General features: G+C 40.1%; 1 protein-coding gene and 1 long non-coding RNA gene across 3 annotated transcripts in view; one reads left to right on the plus strand and one right to left on the minus strand.

Annotated features, from left to right (window-relative positions):
* Positions 1 to 596: 596 nt before the first annotated feature.
* The window catches only part of ids (iduronate 2-sulfatase), an 18,605-nt gene continuing 7,128 nt past the window's right edge, over positions 597 to 12,073 (minus strand). For both annotated transcript variants that reach the window (XM_015049582.1, XM_015049581.1), the window contains 9 exons: positions 7,078 to 7,278; positions 4,882 to 5,052; positions 4,661 to 4,787; positions 3,409 to 3,579; positions 2,914 to 3,020; positions 1,698 to 1,814; positions 1,191 to 1,301; positions 869 to 994; positions 597 to 789 (listed from right to left, as the gene is read on the minus strand). In XM_015049582.1, the coding sequence (XP_014905068.1) occupies positions 709 to 789; positions 869 to 994; positions 1,191 to 1,301; positions 1,698 to 1,814; positions 2,914 to 3,020; positions 3,409 to 3,579; positions 4,661 to 4,787; positions 4,882 to 5,052; positions 7,078 to 7,278 (1,212 nt within the window). In that variant the 3' untranslated portion in view covers positions 597 to 708. The remainder of the gene's footprint in view (positions 790 to 868; positions 995 to 1,190; positions 1,302 to 1,697; positions 1,815 to 2,913; positions 3,021 to 3,408; positions 3,580 to 4,660; positions 4,788 to 4,881; positions 5,053 to 7,077; positions 7,279 to 12,073) is intronic.
* LOC106957968 (uncharacterized) lies at positions 9,523 to 10,331 on the plus strand. The gene is made up of 3 exons (XR_001427068.1): positions 9,523 to 10,110; positions 10,180 to 10,197; positions 10,285 to 10,331. It is a non-coding gene; the product is annotated as an uncharacterized LOC106957968 (long non-coding RNA).

A 12,073-nucleotide genomic window follows, 5' to 3' on the forward strand; every position in this document is an offset into this window, starting at 1 on the left:
GTTAATCTGTCATGTTGTGTGATGTGAGGATTCCAGTGGCACCAAATAAGATAAAACATGTTGGTATGTCAGTAAAGTTTCAGCATCCTGGGCGACGCAGGCAGAGGAAAGGCTTAAGCCGCTCAGCCTCTCACTGCCAGCTAAGAAAGGCTGGTGGCATCAACTCACTCACTCAGTGGTTACCTAGCAACAACCTGCTGAGAAACTGGCGCAGCAGCAGTTTCACGTTTTGCCATCATGCCTCAAAAACTGCTTAAAAATAAAAATGAAAATAAAATGGCGAGGAGTGAAAAATGTGGCTAAAACAGAAAAGGTCATGCTGCCAGTTTGGCAGTCTATCAGATATTAAAACCAAACCCTGATCAATAATCGATAAACTGATATGAAACCTTTATATCTCAATACATTTTTTCAGCCACATCATCCAGCCATGATGGAGTCTTGTCGTGAAAAAGGTGATTATTTTGTGGAATAGTAATTACTTTGTGAAAAGTAAAGTTTTAACATTTTTAATTAGGAACATAAACCAAACAAAGTAAAAAAAAAACCTGAAACATAGTGCAAGATTTATATATATATATATATATATATATATATATATATATATATATATATATATATATATGACACGCAGTGTTTTTCCCTTTCAGGCAGCTATATTCCCTTTGAGCTTGTCCCAGTGAGTCCATCTGTTGTGTTTAATGCACGTCACACCTTCCCTCTGTCTGTCTTCAGTCCTGCTGTGTGGTAATGGAGCTGGAGCCTCATTCTTGTCTGCAGACTCATGTCCTGAAAAATAAGTAGAGTAACTAAAAACTATTCAGAAAAACCCCCAAAAGATTAGTTACTGAAGCCAATTAAAACGTACAGGAGGAAGGCTGGCCATCTTCTTCGTCACCATATTGTGGTCCAGTTTCTTGTAGACGTTCTCATCCTCCTCGGGGTCGACTGACAATATGTACAGCTCCCCTGCATGAACATCCGACAGGTTCACCTAGATTGAGAGACGAATGAGCAATAAAGACAAACATAAGCCACTTTTTGACACGGGATAAGTCTGAGACGCACAAGATGGACGGACCCATCGCGCTCAACTCCCCAGGCAGAACCCAACCCGTTTAGAAGAGAAGACAAGAGGCAGATAGGAGAAAGCTGTTATGGCGCGAGAGTCTTGGATGCGTCACACCCACCTGGAAGCTTCTGGGATCAAAGCCAAGCCACAGGGTGTATCTGTAGATCCAGTTACGCATCGAGTAACCCATCACCTTGATGTCTTTGAGATCAGGAAGGTCAGAGTTGTTCTAAAAGAAGAATTTAGAGCAATGATGTGTTTTTTGTTTTTTTTTATCTGAGGACATTTCTCTGCACAGCTGCCTAGTCATTGTATCAAGCATCAGGCTGTTCCATCTTCACGGCTCTGGAGAGAACAGAGGAAGCAGCCCGGGTACAAACAGAGGGTATAGGTCAGGGGCGAGATTAGAATTATACCACCATATTTTGTGACACTGTTGTGATAATGATTATTTTGAACAAATCACACTTTACACTATTCTTTTTATACTTTAAACTATTTTTCAATATATCAAAATACATGTGACAGTATACATTATATTAACAATTTTACACTATATCTCTACATCTTTTTTTAGACTAACTAATTTCACCATCGTGATGAAACTTTACGTGGCGTTTTGTACCTGCGGGGTGTCAGCCGGACGAGGGTATTGGCTGAAAGCTATGCGTTCAGGGATCATCCCTCGTTCTATCTGGTAAAACGTGTCTACCAGGTTCCTTCCTGCTGTGCACAGCTCCACCTGAAACAGAGCAGAGGGCAGTAAAACACTCGGCCTGCAGCTACAACTGATTATACTGGACAATAAAATGTCCCAGTAATTATCGTGAGAAACCATGATGTTGTTTTTGAGTCCATTTTCAAGTAATATCTTGATAACAGCATAATAATGTAGCTTCACCATCTCAAGGACCAAGAAACTTTTAGAAAAAAATACTTTACACAGGATCTGTAAAATATTTTAAATCCATAAATGGAAATAAAAACCACACACAACCAAAGCCATAAATAAGATGTGTATGTTGGAACCACAACAGTGGATTTTCCAGATTATCGGCCAGCTCTTTGTTTTTGTTTTTTATTAAAATCATTCAATAGCTGGAAATAAAAGCTATTTTCAGAGATTCCCAAAATATCTGGAAAACTTATTTCTACATCATCATGCTAATATTATTAACGAAGGAAAAAGTAGAACTCAACTGTAAAAAAAAAAAAAAAAAAAAAAGGTTTTTTATTTTAAAATATTTAAAAAAAAAGTCAGTTCCAGCTTTATGGTCTGAGTTAATTCAGCTGTGATTAGCATCATTTACATCAAGCAGGGTTGGGCTAGAGTAGCCTTCCTTTTTCTAAAGCCTTTCTCTCACGAATGTCAATTTTCTTGCAATATTTCAAATCAGAACAAGGTTGAGGGCTTTTTGAAAAATGGATCAACTATATTGCAGATGTTCCATGTCAGTAAATGCACTGACTGTACATCATCAGTTTTGGCACAGGAAAAGCCAATCGTTACTTTTCTTAACATTTTTTTCCAGAACATTTCCTTCTCAGTAGCAAGAAAAGTGTATCAATGACACATTTATGCTCAATATTTAACTGCCTGCTATATGTGATTGATTAAAAAAAGTTACCATCCAGATAAACCTAAAAGAATCTGTGTTGTGCAATAATTTGGCTTAAAATTGCTTAATGTATAATATTAAGCCAGGTAAAAACATCCATAATTAAAAAGCTCAATCTCCAATCTGAGCTGTTAAATCTGTAGTATGAAACCTCAAACCTGATACCTGGATACTCTGAGCTCATCTTGTGTTGGATAAATTTACTTATTTGGGTTTTTATACCTGGAAAGAAACATCAGGACATTCCTCAAGTGCTGGGAGGCCGGCCATGCAAGAAACTGTAGGAAAAATATCCACCAGCTCCACCGTGGTTTGGATAACTCTGGCATCTGGGAGCAAAGAAAAATTTAAATACAAAGTCATACAGTTGAAGTTTTAACCATCCACAGCCAGCAAAGACAGCGAAGGTACCCCGAAAATGTGTTATTTAATGTACTTGAATTTCATCACCATTGCACCACTTTTACTTGCAGAAAAAAAAACTATCCTTAGGCAAAATATCTAAGAGTATCCATGTCTAAATGCGTTTCTTTCAAGCCCCCTGTGTACATTGACGACTTCATTAAAAAGTTTAATGGGTACATTAGAAAATGTTTTAACAAGCTTTATGAGAGCACTTAAAACCCCACAAGTTTTCTGTTTAAATATGCACTAAGGCTGTGGAAAGCAGATACTTTTATAGGCATTAAAAAGGTTTTGCCAGCAGACGGTTCTTACTTGTGAAGCTGTACTCTGGTTGGGTTAAAACATCAATAAAGGGGAAGGTAGACTCTCCTGGAGAGCTGTAGGAGGCTGTGACCCCAGGGACAAACATGATGAGGGGAACACGCGTCACCACGTCAAAATTGGAGTATTTAGCCCACTCGCCGTGTTCGCCTAACGACCAACCTGTTTTAAGAAGAGGGGGAACAATTTGAGGTTTTGGATTAAAAAGCGCTGATGTGACAGAGGTGAAGATGAAACATAGCACAAATAAAAGAACTAATTATATTTGTACAACTTTTTCCACATCATCCGCCACATAAATGTTTACATTAATTTAGGTTTGTCAAAAGAAAAAAAAAAGGACAACAGCTGTTAAAGATGGGAAGTAATGCGAACAAAGAGCAGCAGTTTTATATGACAAGATATTTGCCGTCACAACACTGCCATCTGGTGGTCAAAAGGAACTGCAGCAAGTCATTATTGAGTGGAACATCTTAAAAGTGTTCAGGGAGGAAACGATTTACTGACACCGCTTATGAAGATGTGTAGAAGATCTTAAAATACATTTATTTCATTGTAGCATATCCTCAGAAAAATCCAGCTTTATTTCTAGTAGAAAAAATCTTGCATTAAAAAATAATTTTAAACTAAATCTTCCATGACTTCTAGTTAAATAAATGTAACTATTCTTTTGTTTATTTATTACCCGTTAATGGCCTCCGTGAACTTTAAATAGTAAATCAATTACCTTATATTTACCTGGGGTACAAACGTATCTTGACAAGTGCGTGCCTTTAGGAGGCAATCGTTTCTCAATAGAGCCTAGACCCTCTGGACGAAGCAAAGGGAACAACAAGGTTCTGGTTTATACCGTCCTAATTCCAACCCAGCTGGATCAAATGAGTGAATTACCTCTTCACCATGCCATAACGTTTAGCAAAGGCCTGGTAACAAGTTCATTTTATGCAGGTGTGTTTGGAGGAGGGTTGCATCCGAAACCTGTAGGATAGCAGATCTCCAGAACCAGGGTTGGAGACCCCTGATCTAAAAGTGCCAAGAGAAATATCCATAGATCCCTTTCTTCATCTGATCCAACCTTGTGAAAAATCACAGGTGAAGACCAGAAAAGAGGTAAAAGATCACTTTTACAGTTTCTACACATCTTCACTAGGGTGTGCAAGTAAACCTGCTACATCTGTATGAGAGATGCCTGTTAAGCTCCAGATAATAAGAAAACACAAATTTTGGGGCATAAAAGTCTAACCATGATCAGATGTGAAAACCACCATTGTGCTGTCAGTCAACCCAAGAGCATCAAGAGTGCTGAGAAGCCTCCCAACTTGAGCGTCCATGTAAGACACAGCGGCGTAGTAGTGCTGACGGATACGCCGCTGGAAGACATGGCAGAGCAACACTGTTGTACTTCCTTATTGATGAAGAAGGAGCACACCATCGTCAGAGATTGAAAGGTTTGTGTTTTTTTACCTGGAAGTCTTTAGGAATTGGTCCGTATGGAAAGCTGACATTTAGTTTCTGAACGTCCTCCCTCTTTCTCACATCGGTCCAGGGGTTGTAGGCTACAGGAGGAAGGAGCTTAGGAACATCTGGGTCAGGGGCCAAAGGCATTTCATCTAAGGGGTACAGGCTCAGGTACTCCTGGAACATTGAAGGGCATTCAAGTGTTAAACATGGATAAAACCACCACAAAGAGACAGTCTGTCTAAAGATGGAAATATCTACTTCCAATGTTTACCATTAAATTATTCACTACCGCTAATCTAAAAATGAATACTACCAACTAGCACCAACAAAATGCCTCCATGAAGCCATTTGAAGATTTCTAAATAAAACATACCAAAGATTTCCAAGAATCAATGCCGTCAACTCCTGACCAGTACCTCTCGTTTTCTCGACTTTCCTTTTCTTTCCTTGTTTGGACTCAGTGGTTATCCCAAAACGCTATTTTTCCATGCTTATTCTCTTTTTCCTATCAGCCATTATTTCTCCTCATTTCCCCAACACTATTTACAAAGGCTTTGTGTCTGCTTTTGTCTAGGATTTGGGAGCATTTGTCCAAAACATACTTAAGCAAAACTGCCTCCTCTCACAGGACAATAACCTCCCCCACCTCTCCCACTCAGCCGTATTTGTGCCAACAACAGCCTGCTCATTTAGGGGCTGGGGGACCGACTGAATTGTTTATAATGAATCCGATTCAGAGCGACTGAATTGCTGTCCTTGTGCCATGCATTACACAGACTGGACCAGAACGACGACTGCAGCCAGTCAAACGCAGCAAGATCTCATTAAAACTGAGATTTAATTGATCATTTTGCAAAATGCATGAATGATTAATACAGGCTGAGCTGATACTGATCAGAACCACCTTTCACTTCAGTTGCCACTTAAAGTCTCTTCACATGTAGAGACTGAAATTTTTATGAAAACAAGCTCAGATTCAGAGATGGAGCTAGGTCTGGACTTTGATTAGGCCACTTAGACATCAATTTTTTCATGTGTAGTTCCAAACATTTTCTTATCCCCAATAAACTTTTTTTGACCCTGCTGAAGAAAAAGCATCCCTATAGCATGATGCAGCCCCCACCTTGCATTAACGTAGAAGGGTGTGTTTTGGGAGTTAAGCAGTTCATTTTTTGCCTTTTTTGAGCCAAATTTGGCTTCTTCTGACCAAAGCAGCTTCTTTTACACATTTGCCATGCCTCCTATATGTTTGAGGGAAACAGATTTTTGAACAACAGCTTTATTATTGAGAAAACTCATAAGGGTAACAGCTGCGTTTACTACAGTTAAGATGGCGGCCATGTTTTGATAGGTTTGGATTTCCATTTTCCGATGACTTGGTTGCATTTCATAAAATCTTTGGATAGTTTTCCATGACTTAACTCTGCTTTAAACTTCCAAATTTAATCCCTGATCCATCCTTTCTGATTTTTAACAGTAGACCTATAAGTGGCTGAAATAGATTTTTAATTTAGGGCAAAAGCAAATTCCTCTGTTTTTATTAGTTTGAAAAACCTCGAAACCAACATTTTACTTCAAGTTTCATAAATATTACACACTATGGCATATAAAATCCCAATAAATGCATAAAAATTGTAGCAGCAGTGCAACAAGTATAAATAGGGATATGAAACACTGTTTAATCTCATAGCATTACGAACTAACACCAAACAATCTGTAAGCTCTTCTTTCACAAGCAAATTCAACACCAGATCAATTCCATTTTTACTTTAACTACACAGTTTCAGCTTTGACACAAGGAGGATCAGACAGGAGAAGCCATATCTTTGATATGCAGCTGCATTAAGCCAACATCTGACAATGCACAGCTAAAATGTTCAATTTGCCACAGACTGTCGTTTTACACAATCCACTGCATAAACTAAATTTGCAAATGTTCCTATTTAGCATGTTATCACATCAGTCTCTCCCAGCTGCTCAACATGATCAAAATCAATAACAGCAGCATGTGTTGGGAGATGTTTATGTGAGGACGTGAAGTCGGTGAATGCATCAGAAGCTGCTCAATTAAAACCAATTCATCAGGAAGCTTGCTGCCAGGTTGAGTCTGATTAATGAGGTACGTTTCCACTCTGATGAATTCCATGTTTTACAGAAGTCGTGTTGCATAGGCTGTGCCATAAATAAAAACTTGTGTACCTGTGGGATCCTGAAAGGTATGTGTGGTTTGTGAAAGCCCACAGCCAGGAAGAACGGCGCTCCGTCGCTGGCCCGACTCTTCAGTAGCCTCACTGCTTCGTCGGTGCTCTCCAGGTCCGGCAGGGTTCCCCCAGGCTGCTCCGTCACGTTAACCGCACACAGCAGGTTGGCGTGGAGCTGACCGTCCTCGCCTTTACACATCTGAAGAAGAGATGTTCACTTTATTCGCTTTTAGAGATCATTTTGATTGTGTGTCCTCTTCCTGTCCACTCCAGGTGCAAAAGTCATTCTGTGACCGTCATGATTTACAAATTTTGCTGGATGATAAATTGCCCCAGTAATTGTTGTGATAAATAATATTGTTGTTTTGAGATCATTTTCAAGTAATTGATAATGGCATAACTAACTTTTGTAAAGAACAACACTGGAGTGGAAGATATTTTAAATAAAGCAAGGTTATACAATAAAATAAAAAATAGAAATAAAAAACTCCATAAAACCAAAGCCATAAATGAAATGGATTATGAAGTCTTTGTAAACAAAACTGCCCTTCAATCAACAGAATGGGAATTATGGAGCTCATTTTAATTAATACAATTAATTGAATTGTTTATTGTGGCAGGCTTAGCTGGATAATATCTGGGTGTTACAGCTGTTTTACACCGTTCACTCCTTCACACACTGGAACCCCATTTCATACCCACATGTTGTCATGACAACCATTTCAAACACTCGTGGCAGCCTTTTAGCCCAGTTATTTTTGTCTTATTTTAAACTGTCATAGAATCTACATTTTCTGGTCTGTACATGTAAACTTGTGACAAATAAAGCTCGATTAAGTTACCCTTTTCATTTTTTAAATGTAAAAGTGCGTTATAAACAGTGCAAAAGAAACATGATTTACAGTATTAGCTGCAGGTACAAACATCCACTAGGAGCACACAAAAGTGATTAGACATTTTTTAGCAGATGGCACCATTTTGTATCGCAACACTTCATTTAACCTTTTACATTGCAGGTTAAAACAATCCAAAGCACCTCTAGCAGACTCCAAGTTCCAGTCTGCCATCAACTTCCTCACCATATGCTTGTTTTGAAATTACCACATTCAAATCATCAGTACTGGACTACCACAAGGTTGTGTTGTGTCCCCATCTAATCCATATCCAATCTATTGACAAAGTCTAAACTGGAGATTCAAAAGTTTGAAGATGACAACTGTGGGTATGGAAATAATAGAGGCTTAGTTTTGGAGTAACTGGACAGAGTATTGTGACAACTGCCACATGTTGACCCTAAGGACTATGGAGACAAAGGTTTGCGAAATTCAGACTCCCGACTATAAGGGGAAGGTGGTGGGGTGAGGGGGGAATAAGTTCAAAATGCTCTTTAGGCAGGTACAAAATGATGCTTGGTCTGGACAAGATGTCTTTAGATGGCAAAATTTGTAAAATCTGAGGCTAAATGAACACCTGTGAGATTTGAAAGCGGAAAGAAAACCTTTGTTTTCCTGGATACAACAAAAAGCTAAATGTACAGTAAGAAAAACTGTAAATACTAATAAAGCAAAAAAAAAAAAGTCACTTCCAATGTTGGGCACCATCAGCACCTAAATAGACTCCTTACAGATTACAGTGTAGATATGCTGTGCAGAATGGCCTACAACAGTAAGAGACGTTTCTCTTCAGTCTAATATTTTCCCTTCCTCTCCCCTCATGCTTCGTCCCATTGAAGAAAAAACATGGTTGTGTTTAGTCATCTTCCTTCATCAGAGCATCTTAATGTAGCATTCAGATCTACAGTGGATCAGAAAGAAATCTGACATTTAATCTTAAGGCAGAATTGTATCGTCAGTGAGCCGAGTTTCTGTGGTTCCCATTTCCTTTTATACTTTCCCCTCTTACAGACTGGTTTAGTGAATATTTGCTGTGTAGCATTGTCAATAAAATGTTCGTCTTAAATATTCCGTTTTCTGTGTGACATGTTAAAATGTTGAGTTTAGCCAGGTTTCGAGAAACAAATACACAATACACATTGCATGAAGGTTTTATTAAGTGCAACTTTCCCAACAACTCAAAAACACTTTTACAAACATATTCAGCTGCTTCTGTATGTCAGTTTTCAGTTTTAGGAGGAACAGGTTTCATTGAGTTTTACTTCTTTGGGAAGCTTCCACTGAAATCAAAAGTGAAACTGGGACTTTGAGGATCCCACTTTTGAACACTGGAGTTGATTGGCAGCAGACTACAAACTTTTTCTGAATTATTTATGGACAATGTGGGAAGGAGGAGAAAAGATGCAACTGTTGGGAAGTCCCACGCAGAGAGGGCACATCCTATCTGCGATACCTCTGGTGGTGAATGGTTCGTTTATGTCGTCTTCTGTGACGAGAGATTGGTGTAGGAGGAGGTGCGGCTGTAGGAGGAGGTGTGACTTTAGGGGAAGGTGTGACTTTAGGGGAAGGGGCAGCACTAGAAGGAGGTACCACTTTGGAAAGAGCTGCCACTGTATTAAGAGGTGGGGCTTTAGGAGGAGGTGCAGCATTAGGAGGTGCAGATATATGAAGAAGTGTGGCTTTAAGATGAGGCAGAACTTTAGAAGGTGCGACTTTAGCAGGTGTGGCTTTAGGATGAGATGCTGCTTTGGGAAGAGGTGCAGCTCTAGGAGGTGCGGCATTTGAAGGAGGTGCAACTATCTGAAAAACTACAACTTCAGGAGGCAGTGCAGATTTAGGACAAGGTGCCGCTTTGCGAAGAAGTGCAGCTGTAAAAGGAGGAATGATGTTAGGATATACAGCTGTAAGAGGTGCTGCTTTAGGAGGTATGATTTTAGGAGAAGGTGCAGATTTAGGATGAGGTGCAGCATTTGAAGGAGGCTCAGCTATATGAAGAATTGTGACTTTAGGATGAGGTGCAGATTTAGGATGAGGTGCCGCTTTGGGAAGAGGTGCAGCTGTAAAAGAAGGAACGATTTTGGGAGGAGGTGCAACTATATGAAGAGGTGCCGCTTTATGAGGTGCAGATTTAGGATGAGGTGCAGCTGTAAAAGAAGGAGCAATTTTGGGAGGAGGTGCAGCTATATGAAGAGGTGCTGCTTTATGAGGTGCAGATTTAGGATGAGGTGCCGCTCTGGGAAGAGGTGCAGCTGTAAAAGAAGGAGCGATTTTGGGAGGAGGTGCAACTATATGAAGAGGTGCCGCTTTATGAGGTGCAGATTTAGGATGAGGTGCCGCTTTGGGAAGGGGTGCATCTGTAGAAGGAAGTGCATCTTTACGAGGAGGTGCAAATTTATGAGGTGCAGCTTTAGAAGGAGGAGGTGCTGCTTTAAGAAGCAATTCAACTTCTGGCAGAGGTGCAAGAGAAGGTGCAATTTTAGGAGTCAGTGCAGAAACTTTAAGAGTCTCTCCAAGAGGAGCTGAAGCTTTAGATGGGAGTTGGTGGATAAGTAGGAACCGATTCCCTCTTTCCATCATCTGCTCCTCTTTGGCTGAAACTGAACGCTGTTTGCATCCAGATACATTCTGGTCTGGTTCTGTCAAAAGTAAAAACAGTCTGTTAGCTCAACTGGATACATTTCAGGGGTTTTAACATCTTAGCCTGCTGTTATAGGTAAAGTTTGCTGGTCAACTTTATAACTAACCAGCTCGTTTGATTTTCACCGGGATTCGAGATGCTCCATTTGCTGAGGCTGGAGGAAGACGAGGAAGAGGAGGCAGCCTCAATGGCAGATATGGGTTCAGTGAAATGGAGGTGAGTTCAATGGGAATGTGGGGGTCCATGGTGCTCAGTCTGTCCACAGATCCAACCAAAGCTTTGAGGCGTGGCTTTCCAGCTCGGCCCAGAGTTTCAGTCATCTCACAGGCCAGCTCATCCAGGGCCTTGTTGGGGCCACTTTTCTGTTTCCCATTTATAGGAGGAAAGTAGCAGGTTTTCCTGATGCTCGCTCGTCTCCAGGGGGACTCGGATGACTTTGGCCGGAAGGCCAGGAGTGAGGGAGAGGGTTTCCGCCGGATGGAGCGGCCCAGTCTCTTCAGAACAGCGCTGTTCCTGGTCGTCACAGAGTCGCACAGCCTTTCTATGCGCTCAATGAGGGCAACGCTGTCGGCATGCCGAACTCTCTCCATCGCCAGCATCCGGGAGTTGTAGCTGCAGCCGTCTGCGGTCTGCGAAACAAATTTTTACAGATCCAGCTCACAACAATCACTTGCAACAATTAGTACTACTCAATTTAAATAATTCATAACACCATAAATAACTGAACTAGTTAAATGCAATTCTACATTTAACAAAAATGTCTTAATTTGAAAAAGCTATTAAAATTGTAAATTCTTGTAAACTAGGCAGCATTTACACTTTGGTTTTAAGCTTTCAAATTACATCAGCCATCTAAATAAAATATTTATATCTAAATAAAACAAACAACAAAGTTTCAAATGGAGTGGAAATTTGTTACTTACATTACTGTGAATGCCACGCCTCTCGTTTCCATGCCACTGCATGAAGGAGTTTGTTCTCTTGGGAGAAGCCATGAAGATAGCAAAATCTTGACCAGATCGATTGGGATAATCGCAGGGAGGAAAAAAGTGCAGTTTCTCTCAAAGGTTCAGAGTTTGTCTGACGGTAAAAAGGAATTCTGCAGCTTGGGTTTTGATTTGTGACATGTCGTCAGAATGTTACACTGCCTTCAACATTCTGGTGACGCCATGGAGACGTGCAATTGAAATGTTTGCTCAGAGTTTGGTTTTACATTTCAAATATTTTTCATGAATTGTACATGAATGTTTGTGGGACAAACTAAATGTTTTATAAGAAAGAAAAATTGCAATACTAAATCCAGAAGTTTGAACTTCAATAACTGGCTGCAGAAACACTTTGTATCTTAAATAGATAATATAGGTGCATCACAAGTATGGAGTCAGATGGTAGACTCTCAGGATTTATTTAAATCAAATCAAGGGTTATGTTCGCAGAAATTAGAGGTGTGCCGATCGATCGGC

Source organism: Poecilia latipinna, unplaced genomic scaffold (assembly GCF_001443285.1).
Source record: "Poecilia latipinna isolate Pla-1442-1.1 unplaced genomic scaffold, P_latipinna-1.0 Scaffold951, whole genome shotgun sequence".
Lineage (NCBI taxonomy): Eukaryota > Metazoa > Chordata > Actinopteri > Cyprinodontiformes > Poeciliidae > Poecilia > Poecilia latipinna.